The sequence below is a fragment of the Globicephala melas genome, chromosome 3 (genome assembly GCF_963455315.2).
Source record: "Globicephala melas chromosome 3, mGloMel1.2, whole genome shotgun sequence".
Taxonomy (NCBI): domain Eukaryota; kingdom Metazoa; phylum Chordata; class Mammalia; order Artiodactyla; family Delphinidae; genus Globicephala; species Globicephala melas.
This window is the reverse complement of record NC_083316.1, coordinates 40,012,688-40,031,377: the sequence shown is the minus strand read 5'-3', so window position 1 is coordinate 40,031,377 and position 18,690 is coordinate 40,012,688. Positions and strand designations below refer to the sequence as shown.

General features: G+C 39.3%; 2 protein-coding genes and 1 long non-coding RNA gene across 11 annotated transcripts in view; 1 reads left to right on the top strand and 2 right to left on the bottom strand.

Moving 5' to 3' along the window:
* ITGA1 (integrin subunit alpha 1) overlaps positions 1-18,283 on the bottom strand; it is a 172,453-nt gene extending 154,170 nt beyond the window's left edge. For 3 of the 4 annotated variants that reach the window (XM_030881965.3, XM_060295761.2, XM_060295763.2), the window contains exon 1: positions 18,155-18,283. In XM_030881965.3, coding sequence (XP_030737825.1) covers positions 18,155-18,215 — 61 coding nt within the window. In that variant the 5' untranslated portion in view covers positions 18,216-18,283. Of the gene's footprint in view, positions 1-8,614; positions 8,710-18,154 lie in introns of those variants that run through there. The other variant, XM_060295762.2, reaches the window with a different exon arrangement.
* Positions 4,429-8,681, bottom strand: PELO (pelota mRNA surveillance and ribosome rescue factor). Its single transcript, XM_030881967.2, has 2 exons — positions 7,712-8,681; positions 4,429-7,424 (listed from the first exon to the last, which is right to left on the bottom strand). The coding sequence occupies exons 1-2, from the start codon at positions 8,435-8,437 to the stop codon at positions 6,993-6,995; spliced, it is 1,158 nt and encodes a 385-aa protein (XP_030737827.1). The 5' UTR covers positions 8,438-8,681; the 3' UTR covers positions 4,429-6,992.
* Positions 8,825-18,690, top strand: part of LOC115866469 (uncharacterized) — a 1,106,684-nt gene continuing 1,096,818 nt past the window's right edge. For 4 of the 6 annotated variants that reach the window (XR_011377317.1, XR_009563374.1, XR_004044665.2 and 1 more), the window contains exons 1-2: positions 8,825-9,393; positions 10,050-10,097. This is a non-coding gene — a long non-coding RNA (uncharacterized lncRNA). Of the gene's footprint in view, positions 9,394-10,049; positions 10,098-14,835; positions 14,944-15,157; positions 15,418-18,690 lie in introns of those variants that run through there. The other 2 variants (XR_009563373.1, XR_011377316.1) reach the window with 2 other exon arrangements.

The window sequence follows — 18,690 nt, the reverse complement described above, 5'->3', positions numbered from 1 at the left end:
ATCTAATTTGCTGATTAAAGCCACGGACACATATCTTAATTCATCTTTGCATACCGAAGTAGCATAGTTTCTGCTACTTAAGGTGCTACTATGTTACAATAATGCATGAATTAAGATAGTAGGCTTACAACTTTTTTAAAAGACAAGCTTGCTAAAACTAAGTGTGAAATAGTAACAGATGCTGAGTAAAGGCTTGAGGGGCTTGGTTTAATATATAGACTTACAACAGTTTCTGTACACTTTCTAATCCTCAACTATATTTCAGACTAGAATGACATACAATTGAGTTCCTGATTTTTCATGAGAGATGAAAAATAACAGTGGTAGGTAAATAAAAATACATACAAAATGACTGCAACAAAGCTTGGTCAATTACATAAAATTTAGTGTTACCGAATCATTTTTCTATTTCTAGGTACATTTGACCTACTCCAAACAGAAAATTGAGGAATGGACTGGCATTCTTGTATTTTTAGAGAGTTGCTTGATTGGGCACCTTATCACAGTCACCAGCTATGTGATTTTGGACAAATTATTTAACCTCTTTTGTTTTCTTACCTGAAAATAGTACTGACGAAACCTTTCTCATAGGACTCTTCAAAGAATTAAATATTTCCTTTTAAAGCACTTCCCACAGGTCTGGTCTTTAATAAGCACGTGGTTACTTTTATTTTAACAGGTTGTCCATTCCTGGAGTTGGGACAGTGGTGCCAACCCTGTGCATGGCCAGGCATGTGGCTGCAAAGACACTGTTCTCTGGTATTTGCTGTCTGGCAGATACTGCCCTGCCTCAGTACTGGGTGTTCTGGAACCAAATGTGGCAGCCTAAGTTGAAATAAGCTCTAAGTCCTCTAGGTCTCCTCCTTTATAGAAAAACAGGCATTCTAAAGAATGTGGGCAATGTTAAGGGATGAAGGAAAGGGAACCTAAAAGAAGACTGGTAATCCAAATCCCTACAATTTATCATAAATGTCACAATCTTTAGCAACTGGCATCTAGAAATATAAGACCTTCCCATACTGATGTCAATTGTTACAGAATTAAAGTATTCGCTGTCAAAAGCAAAAATGATAGTGTCAGCAGACTTGCATACAACTAAAGTGCTGCACACAAAAGTGGATTTTCCTTGAGAAAACACATTAGCTTCTCCTAAATTTAAACGAATAAATTCACAATATCCCAGTGTCCTTCCCGGTGTTCTTTACCACAACAGAATACACTAACATGTTTCTTAAGATAGAGAAATTAAATACTGAAAAATAAATGGGCTATCTTTCAATTCGTATACTTGGAAATCTACAAAAAACACTCTAAAATATGGATGAGAATAGAGATGGTGATGCTGTATCAAACACTTCCTAAAAACGAAGAATTCTTGCCATGTAAAGAAACATGATGAATGAGATTTTATCATCTCCACTTCAGCTTAACAAATATCTTTTGCCAATGCCTTTTCATAGTCTTTCTAATTTAACTATCTCCTTCCTGAACTTAGCCAATCTCTTTTTTATTTCTAGTAAAGTTTACCTGCTACTTGATGATGTTAAGTAACTCCTCAAGTTGTTCTAGGCCATTACTAGAGGCTTTATTCTTCAACATCTTAATTAGCTGCATTGCTGACTTTGAATCTTTTCTAAGTAAGGCATCCTTGATACACAGAAGTATTATACTTGCATCTCAACTCCGTTAGAAACCATTTTGGCTTTTCTGTAACACTTTTGCACTAAACTTCTAAATTGAGAATTCATCAGCAATACACACAATGCATTATGAAAATCTTGAATAGCACTTTTCTAAACTACTAAATCTTTTAAAATACGTAAACTGAATCACAGCACAAAGTTTAAATACGCTAACATCAACATGAAGAAAACTTTTATTTAGGGCTTTAAAAACTTTATCTGAAATTGTTTATTCTTTTTATAATTGCTTTTACACCCCCATTTTAGTTGTTCTTCACTAACTGGGAACTCATTTGCTGAAAAATATGTATCAACAAAATTATGGGCTGGTCAAAATCAATTTTTAGAACAGGTATAACTCTGCAAAGTTTATGTCACAACTCTGGCACTTGTGGTCCCACAGGGAGTAAAAGAGGAAGTGGTGAGGGAATCAAAGATGCAGATTAGGGTAGGAGACATGAGGGCTAAGGGCCGTATAGCAGTAACCCTTCGACATGAATGAAACAGAGCTTGCTAATAATCCCTGTACTATGGGGATCCTGAGAAAAATCTTTTAATAAATTAAATCATCACCCAATGTATTTTTTTAAAACTAACTTTTCATACACTAAATTAGTAAATGTACATGTATGTTAAGATCCACTTAAAAAACATAAACAAAAGTAATTTAGTTTTTGCCCCCTGACTTAGAAATTTTTATCTTAAGAACTTTTAAAAATTCAGCTTTTTATGAAATCAATATTTTAACTATTCTACATGTATATCTCTAGTACACTATAGAGATATGTAGGGGAAAAATAATTATCTGACTATATTAAGTGTTGAAATCTATAAACACCTGTGCTTTGTTATATATAATACAGAGAATGAAGTAGCACTTAAAGAGATTAAATATTGCTGTTTCCCTATGCTTTGATGCCTGGCCCTCTTTTATTTCTAGTTTTACTAATACTTCCTAGGTCATTTTTTTTTCTCCATGATTTCAGGTCTGCTTATATGCTGAACATTTCTTGTATTATTATCCCTGGCCAAATGCTTTTTCCTGAATTTCAGAACTGTATGCACAACTGCCTAAGGGACCTTCTTCTGGAGATTGATTCATTCGGTCATTCATTTAGTCATCTTTTTTTTTTTTTTTTTTTCCCCGAGCATCTACTCTGTGCCAGGGTTTGTTCTTAGCATTGGGGATATAGCAATGACCTAATAGACAATAATCTCTGCCTTCCTGGAGCTTACATTCTAGATAGATGATAAGCAAAACAACTAAGTGAAATTAAGCGTTACAGAGAAAAATAAGACAAGGAAGGATAAGGGAATCTTGGAGAAGGTACATTTTTTAAAAAGGCTGGTTTAGGAAGACTTCATGGAGCAGGTGATATTTTGAGCAAAAACCTGAAGGGAGTAAGTAAGCATATAACAGTCTGGTGGAAAAGCATTACAGATGTCCCACAGGCACTTCAAACCAGATTCCAAACTGAACTTACTGTTTTTCCTTGCAAGTCAGCTTCTCTTCCTATGTCTGAATTATGCCCTAATATCTCCCACCAGTCAAGAAAAAAACCCTGAGATTTACCCCTAGACTCTACTCCTTCCATAACTCTGAACAAACCTCACGTCCCTCTGAGCCTATCTCCTAATACCTCCTCTTGACTGTTCATTCTTACTGCCTTTGTTTAGACCATCATCATTTTCCTCTTAAATTTTTCTAATAAGTGTTCTCTTAATCTGTCTCCTTGCCTCCAATCTTGCCTCCTCCAATGCATCCTTTATGCTGCCAGTGATATTTGTGAAATGCAAAGTTTATCATGCCATTCTCCTGTTTAAACTTTTCAGTGGTTTCTCATAATGGTCGAACCTACTCTTTATTGTGGCATGGAGGGTCTGATATGATTAGTAAACTTGCCCCGCCCTCCTCCTCTTCCTGATAACCTCTCCAGGTTTATCATTTTAAGTACATTTACTGGCTCTTGCTCTAAAGTTCCTTCTAAAAGCGACCCCTTGCAACATTGTGCCCTCTCATACTTTCTACAAGTTACTTTTATCCAGTGATTTGTTTACATGTTTCTTCCCTAAACCCAGCTCAGTACTCGGTTCAAACAGGTACTAAAAAGATGAACGGATAAAATTAAATGTACTGCCCTTGATGACTGGTGTAATATAAATATGGATGCCTCATATCTAAGCTCTGGCCACAGGCGAAAGAATTTCTCTCTACTCAAACTCTAAGAAACACCTTAGAAACCCCTTTTCAACATGTAATTCAACATATCCCGATACTGAATACAAACTGCCGGTTTTATTTACTTGGAAAACCATCTGATTTAAAAGCAAAATAGTATCTTCCCAACAAACAGCTTCTACTTTGCGGAATTCACATATACACCATTTCATCCGTGTACTTTTTTTTAGCAACAAAGAGAATTTCAGTTCCAGAATATATGAACTGCAGAAATTATGAGTCACTTCTGTTAAAGATACTGTGAGTTTGATATCTGGTTACAGGGATTAAAAAAGGAAACTAAAGTTAATGACTGAAAGTAACTAGAGTTAAAAGAAAATTAGCTTTACAAAGCTATTCTAGTGGCACCTGGGGGTGGGGGGGAATCCAACTTGTATATAAGGGAGTAATGAAAGTGAAATCCAGCATCAACTGTCCAGACGTAAAATTAGCAAAATATTTAACATATAATAGACCAGGAATAGCAAAACGTAATTTTATATGTATCATATCTGGAACAAAATGAAACAAATTGCAAACTTCTCATTTATTGAGCCTAGTGAGGGAAGCAATCTTTGTTTACAACAAGCACCTTATGGTAAATGGAAACTTACAGTACAACATTGCATTAATGTGAGAGGTATGTTATTGACAGTGTTTCCATTTGTTACCATAGTCATTCCTTATTAATGAAGAGCAATTGGAATTAAACTAGTGCATATGATTTCCAGAGACCTATGGTTCATTTTGTTTTCTATAGAATAGTAAAAACTAATTATTTGAATTAATTTTGTATTTTATATGCTATCACTATTTTGATATTTACACCTATGCATCTAGGAAGATTTATACTCTTGATAATGGTATTGGTATAATATGTAACTTTTTAAAAATACAAATTCTTAAAGATATTTTAAATATGTTATAGACATATAAACAGGCTTTCATTTAGAGTTTTATAGATAATTTAATTGAATATTGGCAGCTTAGCTCTCTTAAAACTCAAATCTTTTTCTCTATGGCTGGCAACCCTAGGCAGAGATTAAGTAGCACAGGGAGAATAAGCTATTGCTTATGTTTATCAGCTTTGATTATACACAGCAATCAACTGGAGATGTTAAGATACAGATTGCAGTTCAATAGGTTTAGTGTACAGCCCTGGATTCCAGTTTCTAACAAGCTCTCAGGGGATGCTGCTGGTCCATGGACCACACTTTTGAATAGCAACGCATGAATCAAGGGTCTCAGTCTTGATGCCTATTGGAATCACCTGGGAGCTTTAATAATAATTTAAAAAAAACACTCCAGCATTGCTAGGGGTGTAAGGTTATTTAGTCTGGGGTCCAGTCTGGGTATAGAGTTTTTAAAACTCCCAAGGTGAAGCTAAGAGGCGGCTAAATTTGAGAACTTATGTCCTAAAATGTATTGGTCAGACTTACCATAAGCTTTTATTTCCCCTGGTTTTTATTACCAAGGATAACAGCTAGGAATAACCAGTTCTGCATAGATTATGAGCACGAGGCCCCAAATCTCCAAATTCTTCCTGAGAATATGATGCATTATCAATCAGGCTCTAACATTAAGAATCTTAGTGACTTCATATCTACACTCCTACCAAATTATTAATAACATACTTTTAATGGTATCTTAAATATTCATGAATTATAACAGAAAGACAATCTGAATTATTTTGATTAGGAAGTACAATAGACATATAAAAATGTGGTTTTAAAGTATATGGAGGTGTCCACCCCCAACTACAGATAAAAAGGTTCAGATTAGTTAGGAAGTTTAAAAAAAATAATCCCCAAACCTGGCACTTACACCGGGAGAAAGGCTCAGACACAGACAGGACAAGCAAGAGTTTACTTAGTGTCCTTATTTGAAGCAGGCACCACTGATCCTGGAGTTACAGACTGAATTATCACTCTTTCTTCATAAGGCCTTTCCTAATTATTTTGCTAAGCTGAGATGTGTAAAAGGTCAAGATGCAATTACATTTCAAGGCCCCCTCCCTAACTCTTGGAAAAAATAATGAAAATATTTTAAACTCTCAGCTATTTGCCGAAATTCCCTAAGTATGGTAAAGAGCTGGAGTACAAATCAACTGCCACATACTAATGATGTGACTTAAACTTTCTGAACAGGCTTTCTCACCCCTAAAATAGGGCGTAGAGAAAGTCCATTAAGAATGTAAAAGCAAATACAAATTCAAGGTAGCATTAAGTATTTAACTATGATAAGCCACAAAATAAATACATAAATGGTGTAGCAGTGCAAAGAACTCAAGTCCAGACTGGGGACTACTTCTAGGTTTGCCACTAATAGCCCATAAGCAAATCACATACCTTAGCCTCATTTTAAAAATAAAGGCACCTTAAATAGATTATCCTGAGAATCCTTAGCAGACCCAAGCTCAATGACCTAAAAATAACTAATTAAGTGCTCCTCTGAAGCAATTACGATTAGTTCTAAAGCAAAAAAACCCCCACCTTGTTACTTTTAACATGATTGGTTTAACAAGTCTCTTAAGAAAAACACATTTTAAAGTTGTCCCCAAGAAAATCTTCTAATTATTCAGCTATCATTTAAAATAGCAAATAAATTTAAAAATTTAAAAAAATGGAATGTGGGCGGAAATGGGGAGAAAAGGATCATTAAGAAAACCAGTGTAAGAACACCATGCCGAATTAAAATAAACAATGTAAACTGAAGATGAGATATTAAAAAGCTTTTCCTAAGGAAAACTACTTCAAAGCATGCAGTATGGGATTTTACAGTCTATTCCAAAGAATATACGGGCATTCGTTTTAAATATACAAAATGTTTCTAAGTACTGCGAATAACTCATAATTCTGAAATAAAATTATCCCAATTAATAAAGATGGTAATACATGGAGATTATTTCCTTTTATTGTTCAGTTTGAATACATGTCCTGCCAACCACAAATCACCTAGTGTGACCAAATACATGAGAAACCCCTGTAAGAATCACAAAGTGCCACTTTCGCAGCTTTCTGTCACAAGGATGCTGAGAAAATCTAACAGTGAAGGAGTGAGACACAGGTAGTCTCGATTATTAGTTCCAATCATTAATCTTCTTCGGAACTAGAATCATCCTCTTGGTCAGAGAGTTCAGGGACAGGGAAGCGAAGAATGGCAGCTATCCCAGTCAACTGGCTGAGCTGTTCCCCAGACACATGAAGACTGGAGAAGATCCTAACAGAGCCTGCGTTCTCCTTCACACTGTCCACCAGCCGCACGTACCGGCTCCGTGTGGCTACATCCTGGTGCCTGAAGAGCTCATCGCTGATGAGCAATGTGTCAACTGCCATGGCCTCATTGGCCTTCTCCACCTGCTTGAGTCCATAAAAAGCTCGGTCAGGTTCATGCTGTAACATTTTATAGAAGTCATCCAAGGCTTTTACTTCCCCAGCGGCTTTAGTGTCTGAAAGGCGGCTAGCTACTGTAGGGTCACAAAGGGCCTCTTTCAGGGAGTACTTGTGTCCAGAGGAGGCATGTACCTAGAATCACAATTACAAAAGTTAGACAAAAGATCTCTTAGAGTACCCATTAAACAGCCCACAATGACCTCAAGCCAAAAACACTGGTAAGGCTTTATATGTTTAAGGATTTAAGCCAAGTTTACTATATCAATTTGCTAGTCTCTTTTCATTTCATGATCTCACTTACAATCCCAGTCAAGTTAAACCTTCCTCCTCTTGTACTTTTCCTAGTTCTAAAACTTTAGGAGTCATTTACATAAACCCTTCTGCCCATTCTTAATTACCCCTGGGTAAGACTGTTTTACCTGAAGGAATTTGGACCGGTTTTCCAGGAGCACTTTGTTGTCCGTCTTCACTGCTTGTTGAAACATGTAGTCGCAGAACTGCTCCCTCACAAATCCTGGGCTGGCCACCAGGACGCACTTTACAACATCAAAGTGTATGTGGCGCTGGATGGCCTGGACCACCTGTTCATAGAACCGCTCCAAGGCCCGGTCGTGCTGGGAGCAGTTGCCTTTCCGTTTCCTAGGGATGTTCACTTCCACCTTGGCCCGAGTGAGGGTCATGCTGGGAGTGACTAAGCAGATATGAGCGAGGCCTTCCTGCATCACCACAGCCGCTACATCAGCGCTCCAGGCTGGGTCACAGGCTTGCTCGATGCGCTCCAGAACCACACTGTCCCACTGTTTCTTGGCCAGGGTGAACTGGCGGTTGGGCTCCAGTTCGATGGTGTGGTAAGCCCCCATCTTGACATACTCATTCTCCTGGATGTTAGTCCCCTTGACCCGCAGCTGGCAGGCTTGAGAGTCGAAGTCGATGGCCTCCACGCAGAGAGTGAGGGTAGTGCGGACCCGGTTGCTCCCTACGCTGCCCGTGGAGGACTCCGTTTGTACCTTGCGGATGGTGGAGGCGCGCAAGCTGTCGCCCACCTGCACTAGATTGTAGGTGTGCCACATATCCTCAGGTTCCTCGGGAACCAGGGTCACCTGGCCCGCATTATCTTTCTCAATGTCCTTCCTCACGAGCTTCATGATCTTGGCAGGGGCTCACTGCCAGAACAAGAGGAACCGAGGGGATCGCCACAAGGAAAGGGGTAGGGAGGGGAAAGTTTAGGCCGTGAAGGGGACGGGGTCCGGTTCCTACAGGCACTTGCCTGGCGGGAAGGAAACACTTTCTATATGACTCTAGCGGCTGGGGGGAACACTTACTTTAGCCCTTCCTTTTCGTGGTCTCGGGGCGCGCCGCGTCGGACCGGCGCAAGAGACACCGGCGAACACCTTCTCCGCGGTTCCAGCCGCCGTACAGATCAAGAGGCCGATGCAGTAAGGGCGCATGCGCAGCTCACGTCCTGCCTCCCGGCGCACGTTTTACGTCCGCAACGGGGAGGCGGGGCCGCAGCTTGCGCGTGCGCAGGCGCACTAAGCTGGGAGTTGTTTCTCGGAGAATAAACCACCCGAGGGAAGTGTACGGAATCTTTGCTGGCGAGTCATTCGTGTTAATGCTGAACTTGGACCTCCTAAGTTTTCTCTTCCACCCCTGTTTGTGAAGAATCTGGGGAGTTTGTGAGTGCAAACATATATATTTTTTTCAGCTGTGTGCGGTTGCCACGCTACACCTTCTCCCGCCGGGTAAATGCAATTTCAAAACTTACGGAAAAGTAAAAGGAACTCAGAAAAGTGCAGACTTGGCCCCAAGGTCCAAACTACGGCCCGCTTTGCTCCTGCCTTATCCGCACTCAGACGCCACACGCTTTTTGGAGCTGGTCTGTCCAGAAGCTGTTTCTTAAGAACGACTGGTCATGGTGCGTCTGGGCCGTGAGTAACGTGCCCAGCTGTTTTCTGCGCTTAATTAACCAAGTCTGCATGATCTGATTAACCCAGATGTTAGAACATTGATCCCAGAGAAAGAAGAAACCATCTGTGGAATTTACCCCTGGATGGACCTCTCAGTTGCTTGATCTGATGTCCTGAGAATCCCAGAATCCAAGGTTGGCAGACTCAGCTTTCCGCAGCTCAGTAGCCTGTGAAATGTTTACGGGGGGGAATTGGGTCTCGGTAGTTTAGGACGGGATCTTCACTGTCAAAGCTGAGCTGAGAGCTGAGGATTGGGGAAGTGGGGAAGGACTGTTCTACTATGACCGACCTTGATTGAATAGCTACAGAATTCATTGCTAAGAAAAACCTTACGTCACTTAACATTTTTGGGGGGAAGGAGAGGCGGGGGAGTTTGTGAAGTGGGGCTTGCTTCTTAAAAGGACCAGTGAATAGAATAAAGCCTACCAAAGTTTTCTTGAGAGTTAAGATGGGTTGGAGAGAAGAGGGCACAAATCTTCCCCATTCGCCTTCTATCTTATTGCGTATGGCATTTAAAGGTAAGCTTACCATCCTGAACTGGTGAGACAGGGATGAAAGGGAGCAATATGATGTTGGCACAAGTCTTGATACTCAGATCTCAGTTAACTTCCTCAGAGATTGTCAGGGGATACATAGGTCCCCTCCAAAACTCTAGTGTAAATTAGAACCAATATTTTGTGGCCTCTCTTCTCCCTCCTTCTCTTTCTGTACCTCCTTCCTTCCCCACCTTCCTATCATACTGAGTGCCCTTCCAAAGTTCCTAACTCAGACTGCCTTCTTCTACTTCCAGGAGAACCCAGCAGCTTTTCACTGAGCAAGGAACTGATCACACTAAAGTGTGAGTATGGCTTGTGTCTCCAAAGGACATGTATCTTTTTAAAAGGTGCTTGTTAAGCTACAAGAATTCTTAACTGGTAGAGTGAATGTGTGTGTGTGTGTGTGTGTGTGTGTGTGTGTGTGTGTGAGTGACAGAGAGAGAGAGAGGGAGAGAGGGAAAGGAGGAGATGCTTTGAGATACTCCTTGATCACCTTTCTAAGTATAATCATCCCCCTCTTGAAAAATCTGCCAAGGATCGAAAACCACAGAATCACAGTGATAGGCACACAGGGACCTTAATAAATGTTAGGTTTTTACTGAAGAGCTATCACTTACTGAATATTCACCTGGAACTTTCCTATGCTTTTTCTAGTCCTCACCTGTAAGGTAAATATTTGTTATCCTCATACATAGATGAAGAAAATGAATTACAGAGAAGTTAAGAAATGTATTCAAGATCACATAACCAGCATTCAAATCCAGGTCTGCTTAATTCCACACTTTCTCTTTCCACTGACACAATTCTACATTTATGGATGTTTGAAATCATCTCTGCAACCCCAAAGATTATGTGCTATTACCCACTGCCATTTCCCCTTAACTCTCACCTTTGCCAGTTAAACAAAGACTCACAGCTTAGGAACCAACCTAGGGCATATGAAAGGAAGGTCCCTTCCTTGCTCTTTTATTACTTTAAAACAGTCCTTATATTCTTTTCAATGTAATATTCCTTTTGCTCAGCCTAGGTCACCGTTGTAATTCTTGAGGAAGATCTAATATTCTACTTTAGAAAAATACACACATATTTCTACATTGAGAATCTATGGGAAACCCCCATAGACTGTTGATTCTGTGGTTCTTTTGTTTGTTTGTTTTAATTATGAGGCACACTGCTTTGGGCTGTCTTTTTAAATATAAATGTGCTTCAGTGATTGAACATACTACAAAACTTTTCACAGAATTATCATTTAATCTGAAACGTCTGTAATAGAATTTTCTTTTTAGTAACTTGAGCTTGTTGAATGATCAGGTGTTTTTCTCCTAGATTTTGTGTTATAACTTAGTCTTTCTAGATCAGTCATTACACTTTCGAGTTATTTGGGGTTCTCATTCCCTATTAATTAAAATCCAAATTCCCTGGCATTCAAGGCTTCCAAGACATGGCTTTACAAGCTTTATTTCTCCTTTAATTCAGAGTTTTTGATTTGTCTATCACTGATATCCTAAAATTAGGAAGTCACATTCTGTTTTATAATGTTACTAACAATTTAAAAAGATTACTCTTAAAGTAAGTTTCTGTAAACCTTTTTCAGTTTTTTGAGATAATCCATGCATAGATAAGAAAATGATTAATTTTTAAACACATCTTAACGAGGAAAAGGTCTTAAAATGTTCAAAAATAATGTATGATGACAATTAGTTTTATTATACTTGGTTTGGAAAATGATCTTTACAAAATAAATAGCTAGCACTCTGATTATAAATATCTAGTGAAAATAGCAATAGTTTATTTAGAGAGAATGTGCTAACCTTAGATTGTACAAAGATGCCTATGTGACCTCCACAGGCAAAGTTAGTGGTCAACAGGGAGGGCTATTCAGCGAATTCAGGCAAAATGGTGAAAGGGAAAAGGGAAAGGTTTTTTTTTTTTTCTTTTTTAAAGGAACTTGCTGTACTCACTTACTATCTAAATTCCTATAATTAAAACTACTTACTTGCAACTGTCACAGAACAATACAAAGCTCCTACCAAATAAATAATTTTATCAACAAAAGTGTGTGTGTGGGGATGTTCCTGTTTGTATGAATCTCTGTACAGTACCGGATCATTTTATTAAAAATATTACAATAAAATATATAATTTTAGGAACTGGTCAATACCCATGCATTTTCAAACTGTAGTACTTGGCAAACTAAAAGTATATAGTTAATAAGAAAATTTTGAAAGTACATTGTAATTTGTATTAATAGTATAGGATTTATAATAAAATATGCAGACCATTCATCTTAATCATTTGAGGTTCTAATGTGATTGATTTAAGTGTCCTATTTAAATTTAAGAATTTACATTTATTTCAGCAGATCTCAGATAGTTCATAGAAAAAAGCATATGTCTTCACTCCTTTTAATATTTGAATTATAATGATTTTTCAAATCAGATTTCTCACTTAATTTGTTTATAGAGCTCTACATTTGGATAAAACAATATTAATGCTTTTGCACATAAAATGAATTCTTAATACTAACCAGTACATATATTGTAATCTCCTTTTAAGATTTAGTTGACTTTTTCATCTTCCTTTTAAGTTATAGAAGACGTTAGATAAAAATTAGGTCCCTTCAAATATACATGGCCCTAGCTCTAACCACCAATATGATAGAATATTAGAGACGTTAAGCTTGCCAAAACTAGCGTTATTGATCCTGTGACCTGGAACATTTTTTTATTACTTTTACTGTCACCTTTCTCCTCCTGAAGCTTCCTTTTTAAAGGGAGAGTATTTAGAGGAAGGTCTGCTCTTGGGATCTGGTGAGGTTGCTGGTGCCAGAGGAGCAATTATCCCCTCAATTAGATACAGATTTGGCTCTGGAAGAGAACTGAGAAGGGGGACAATGTTCATATCTTTGTACCTAGAAGGAGTGTGTCTGAAATCTTATGATGCATGTTTTAAAAGTATAAAGAAACGTGATAGAAAATTGCATGTAGATATACTGCATGTTATTTATTATAATTTTCAGATGTATATTTTCCCACATTTCAACATCTCTTGAAACTTGGAGGCATCTAACCATTTAGCAATTATAATTGGATTGGCAGTACTTTTCTTTCTTAATAGTACATAAAATAACGGTGCAGCATTCAGTTGATGGTGTCTTCCATTCAGTTAGATATAAATATGGGTAGATGGAAATATTCCAGGTGGGGATATAATTAAAAGAAACAACCTGACCCCTTAAGTATTTTATGAGTTTGTCTGTAGTCTAGTCTTTTGTGACTCGTTCAATAACAAATTTTCAAGTGACTATTCTTCTAAGATGGTAGAGATAATGAACAAAGACCCTATCCTCACAGAGCATACAGGGAGCTGGGAAAACAGACAGTTAGATGTTTAATTTTAATATGTGGTATATTGTAGAAGCAAAAGTGCTAAGGGCCTACAAATCTCTGGGGGAGGGGTCCAATCTACTCCAGTGGGTTCTTGGAAATCACATTCATATGGGGACTTGAGGACCAGTAGCAGTGTAACTGCTTATGCAAAAGCCTGGAGACTGCAGAGGAGCTGGCACAATAGAGGAGCTGAAAGAAGCTTAATAATCATGAGGATGAGAATATATTCAGCTCATTTACATCTGCTGATACTCTACTGTACTTGCTTTGAGAGCGAATACAATTCTCCAGTCACAGACCACTCTGAATAGGCAACGTATTCTGACTTTAGCATTGTGACAACAGTTCCAAATATCTTTCATCTCAATTTCCTAACATGAATTCAGATACACTATTTTGTATTTCATACCACAGAAGAGCAGTGTAGGTAAAGAATAGCATTTTGATGCCTAATTTTCTGAATATATTTAAAACATGAGCTCCTTTATTTTATGAAATACTTAAGGGGCATATTAAAATTCAGCAAGTTCTAATCCAGTGGGAAGTTTGTTGGGTTTAGGTGTTGGAACACAGGTAGAGGAACATCCATCTAAGGAAGTAAGATCCACAGTTATAAGTGGTGGTCCAAGAGCTCATGCATCAAAATAGCATCATGACAGCAGGGAAGAAAAATAGGCAAACTAGTTTGGCATGTATATTTTATTGCTACTGTCACTGCCTATTTATTAAACAAACAAAATTCCTATGAATTTATCGCTGCCTTTACAGACATCATATATTGACTTAAATATATTCACTGTCTTCCATTGTGTGTCATTGGAGGTCATTTCTTTGTTATGGGTAGGTGGCTGACTTCCTTCCATATCCAGCCATTAGCTCACTTCTTTTAGAATAGGAAATCTTGCCTGTGAAAAAAGTCACAAAAGAAGACTCCTGCTTTCAGGCTAACTAAAATGTTTCTAGGGAGGAAAGATATATAACTCAATTAGGGATAATTCTATATTTGTATTCTTAATAACCAGAGATAGTAGTCTTATTTGACTTACAATTAATGTAGGGAGGGACATCATCTAATTTCACTATATACCTAAAAGTCATGGAAATAACAGACTCACTTCACCATTAATTGGATCTTTATCAAAGTCTTTTAGACAATTATGCTTGGATTTAACATTTAGAGGGCTGAGCAAGAGAGAAATGGACTTACATTTAGACAGCCTGGTATATTATTTCAGAGCATGAGAGATCTGAACAGGCTTTGCGGTTTATTAATTGGGTGACTTTGGTCAAATTAGCCTCTTAGTATTTTGTTTTGTTCATCTCTAAAATACAGATAATAGTTCCAGAATTTTCCCTTTTTTGAGATTAAAATGTAATATGTCCAAAATTCTTGGCACAGGGCCTCTTACCTAATATATTCTCAGAAAATATGTGCCTTTCAGCAATAAGTTGTGCTAGTATTTCTCTGTTATTGTTTGTCTTGACCCTTGTCCCCTGAGAGTTTGAATTCTGCCATTTGGACATGGCCAATGGGATGGCCAGGCAAGGCATTAGAGGGTAGAAGGAAAAGCAGGGGTATTCATTTCCCCTGCTTTCTCCCTGCTGTGCTTCAACTTTGGCACTAGCTGCATTCTTCTTCTTATGGCCACAGCTCCTGTCCAGTGGTCCCCCTCCCATAGCCAGAGTTCACAGTCAAGCTGACACCGCTGCCTTCTCAGGCCTAGGAACGGCAGTGGCTTTTCTTCTCATGTTGCTTCAGGTACTTTCTTTCTACTATTGCTCATTCTGCATGCTCCAGCCATCTTTTGTCAGTTCCTTTATATGCTTCTGCCAGCAGTCCCTTGATTTAATTTTTTTCAGTTAAATCCTTTATATATGCCACTAGTTTTTTTGCTGGGACTTTGACATATATAAAATAACAATAAAGGGCTTCCCTGGTGGCGCCGTGGTTAATAATTCACCTGCCAATGCAGGGGACACGGGTTCGAGCCCTGGTCCGGGAAGATCCCACATGCTGTGGAGCAACTAAGCCTGTGCACCACAGCTACTGAGCCTGTGCTCTACAGCCTGCAAGCCACAACTACTGAGCCCGTGATCCACAACTACTGAAGCCCACACACCTGAAGCCTTTGCTCTGCGACAAGAGAAGCCACCGCAATGAGAAGCCTGTGCACCGCAGCGAAGAGTAGCCCCTGCTCGCCACAACTAGAGAAAGCCCGCACACAGCAACAAAGACCCAACACAACCAAAAATAAATAAAATAAATTAATTTTAAAAAAGCTTAAAAATTAACAATAAAGACTTCATTTGGACTTAGAGAAGGGCATCTTTCTTGATGAATCATTTTTAAATGTTGGGAAAAGCTAATACAAGGCAGTTCTAAATATAATGGGAAGTTTACTGGGATGGTTTGTTGGGTAGGTGGTTGTAGGGATGTAAACCCAGCTTTGAAGACTGGGGGGAGTTTGTTTAGATGGCAGGGGGTGGTAAGAAAGAAGTGTGGAGTGCTCTTCTAGATGCAGAAAACAAGATTACGTGTGCAGTAGTAAGATGAACATGAGGATTAGCGGGAAATAAGGAAGTGGGACTGCCTATCAGGGGCAGTTTGTGTTCAGAGGTTTTGGTAGGCAGAACAATGGTCTCTCAAATATCTTCATTTCCTAATCCCTGGACCTGCAAATATATTACCTTATATGGCAAAAGGGATTTGGCAGATATGATTATATTAAGAATCTTGATATGGGGAGGTTATCCTGGATTATTCAGGTGAGCCCAAAGTAATTAGGATTTTAATAGGAGGAAGGAAATAAGGTCAGAGTCAGAGAAGAAGGAGATGTGATGATGAAGCAGAGTCACAGGAAAAGATTTGAAGAAGCTACTTTGGTGGCTTTGAAGATGAAAAGTGGAGCTGCAAGCCAAGGAATGCATGTTGCCTCTAGAATCTGGAAAAGGCCTGGAAATGGATTCTCCCCTAGAGCCTCCAGAAGAGATGCAGCCCTGCTTGCATCTTGATTTTAGCCTAGTGAGGCTTCTGACCCACATAACTGTGAGATAGTAAATTTGTCTTGTTTTAAGCCAGTAAATCTGTGGCAATTTTTTACAACAGTAATAGGAAACTGATAGAGGCATAGTAGGAGACAGAGGGTGCTGGATTAGGGCAGACCCTGAAAGGTCAGTTGAGAATGTTCGATTTTATCTGAAAGATAACAAAGAACCGCCAAAGATTTTTGACTAAAGACTAAGGTATAATGAAAATTATGTATTAGGAAGATGAATTAGAGGTTAAGTTCAGAATGAAGACAAAATGATGAGTTCTGCAGTACTGTGCAAGGGTGGGTATGGTGATAAGACCCCAGATTAGTTGTGGACTCTATGAATTGATGAGAAGTTTGTTAGGAAGCTGACAACATGATGACTGACAGGGTAACCAACAAAGGAAAGGAAGAAGTCAAATTTCAGATCCTTATTGTGTTGTGAAATGGGCATAAATATAGCACATATAAGGAACCTGTTGATTCTGAGATAACTTTAAACTCTAAATTTCAATATGATTGAATAATATGTGTATAGATATAGATATAATACATATATACACACACAAAAGAGAATTAAATGTAATTTAGAAACGTGTATGCATTATTTTCCTTTAAGTTCCTTCTTGGATTTAGCAAGGTTTATTACCCCCCAACAATTGCAGAAAACCCACAGTATACAACTTGTGGCTGTTTTAGGCATGGGGAAATAAAGTAGTTGAATTTAAAATATATATATATATGTATAAGAAATTATAATTTGTTTCTGTTTTTTCAAGTTTCATTGTCTTTTTAGAGGATATGCAGACCTCGTTTGATCATTTCTGCATTAGTGACTGCTTATTTAGTAAAATGAAAAAGGTACAACTTGAGTAGTTAATAAACCATTCATATTTTGCACAACAACAAGAAAATAATGCAAACAACCTCCAAAAAATTTGAGCTGGAGAGGAGTCATAGGTCAAACACATGTAAAGGGTAGTGACGGTGGCTGATAAGGTCAACCATTCACTGGCTGTAAAGTGGTTCAGAAGTTGCCACTGTTTGGATTATTGGCCCTTTTCACACAAAGCTTCACCCTATCTGCTTTCTCTTTCTTTCACCCTTGCAACTTTTCCCTCTCAGTCAGTAACTGGTAAAAAAGATCTGACCACGGGTTAATCATTTGGAAAATCTTAGAAAATGCTACGATTCAACCTTTTTTCTAAATTGAACGTAACTTTGCATCTCCACTGTGTTTGTCTCTCCTGAAAGATATCTGTTTATGCACAAGTAACAATACGATATTTTGCATTTAAAAATTTAGTCGGCTGTGTGATATTTACAAAGTAAGTGTTCACTATTCCTTCCTCAATTTCAATAGGTTCCTTCTCCTGGGTCTTAACACAGAAACATCATTTCGAGACAAGAGGCAACTTCACCTTTCATTCTTCCCTTTCCTCATTTTGTAGCAGAAAATATCTTGAGTATCTGACAGCAAGAAAATGAATAATACCCACTCTTGAGCAACCTGAGGGTAGGAACTTTGCATATTATAAATCAGGTGCCCGATAGTTACCTCCCTCAAAAAAAAAAAAAAGAAAAGAAAAGAAAAGGAAGGTAGAAGCTATCAGCAAAGTCCTAAAATACCACGTATATTGTCAAAACAACTTTAATTTGAAAAGTCAGTTCCACGTTGTAAAGTTTTCAGCACCGCTCCCGCCTAACATTGGGGTGGGAGGTTTTGAAACGACATCAAACGTAATTCATAACAAAACCCAAACGCAGAAACTGCTTTCTGTACTCCAACCTGCCCAGAGTACCTGGAGCGCCGGAAAGTGGATCCGCGCTCCGTTCTCCCCTCCGGGCCGAAGCTCTGCATGCCTCCCTCCCCACTTTAAGCCCCTAGTCTCGAGTCTCGAGCTCAGGATATGCTCAGAGAAAAGCAGGGTCACTCACCGGTGAGGAGCCAGCAGCAGGCGACAGCGATCCCTGGGCTGGCGCGGCGCCCGGGGTCCATAGTTGGAGCGGCTGCAGCGCCCGGGGGACGCACTGGATCGGAGGGAAGGACTCGGCGAAACCACGCGCTGGAGCCGCGTTGCTCTGGGCCACTCCGCCCGCCGCGGTGGGTCTCAGTCGCTGGCCCCGTTGGCCCCGGCGCCTGGGAGCAGTACAGCGATTTCCTGTGTTTTCGACCAGCCCCTCTAAGTTCGATTCACGCTTCTCGCATCCCAGAGGGATTGCCACATCTCCCCGCCGTTCGCACTCTTGGTCTCTGAAATCCCACTGGCAGCCTCCCAAGCTCTGTCCGAGACATGGACAAATAAAGCCAGCTTCGCGGGTCCTTGTTTAGGCTAAAGTCCACGAGCTGCGAAGCAAACCTTAAAGGGACATCTGCCTTTCATTGACAGGGTGATTCCGCTCCCCGCGCCAACTCCCTAAGGTAGTAGGAACGCAGCCGAGGGCCGGACCTTCGGAGGGTGTCTCCAGCCCAG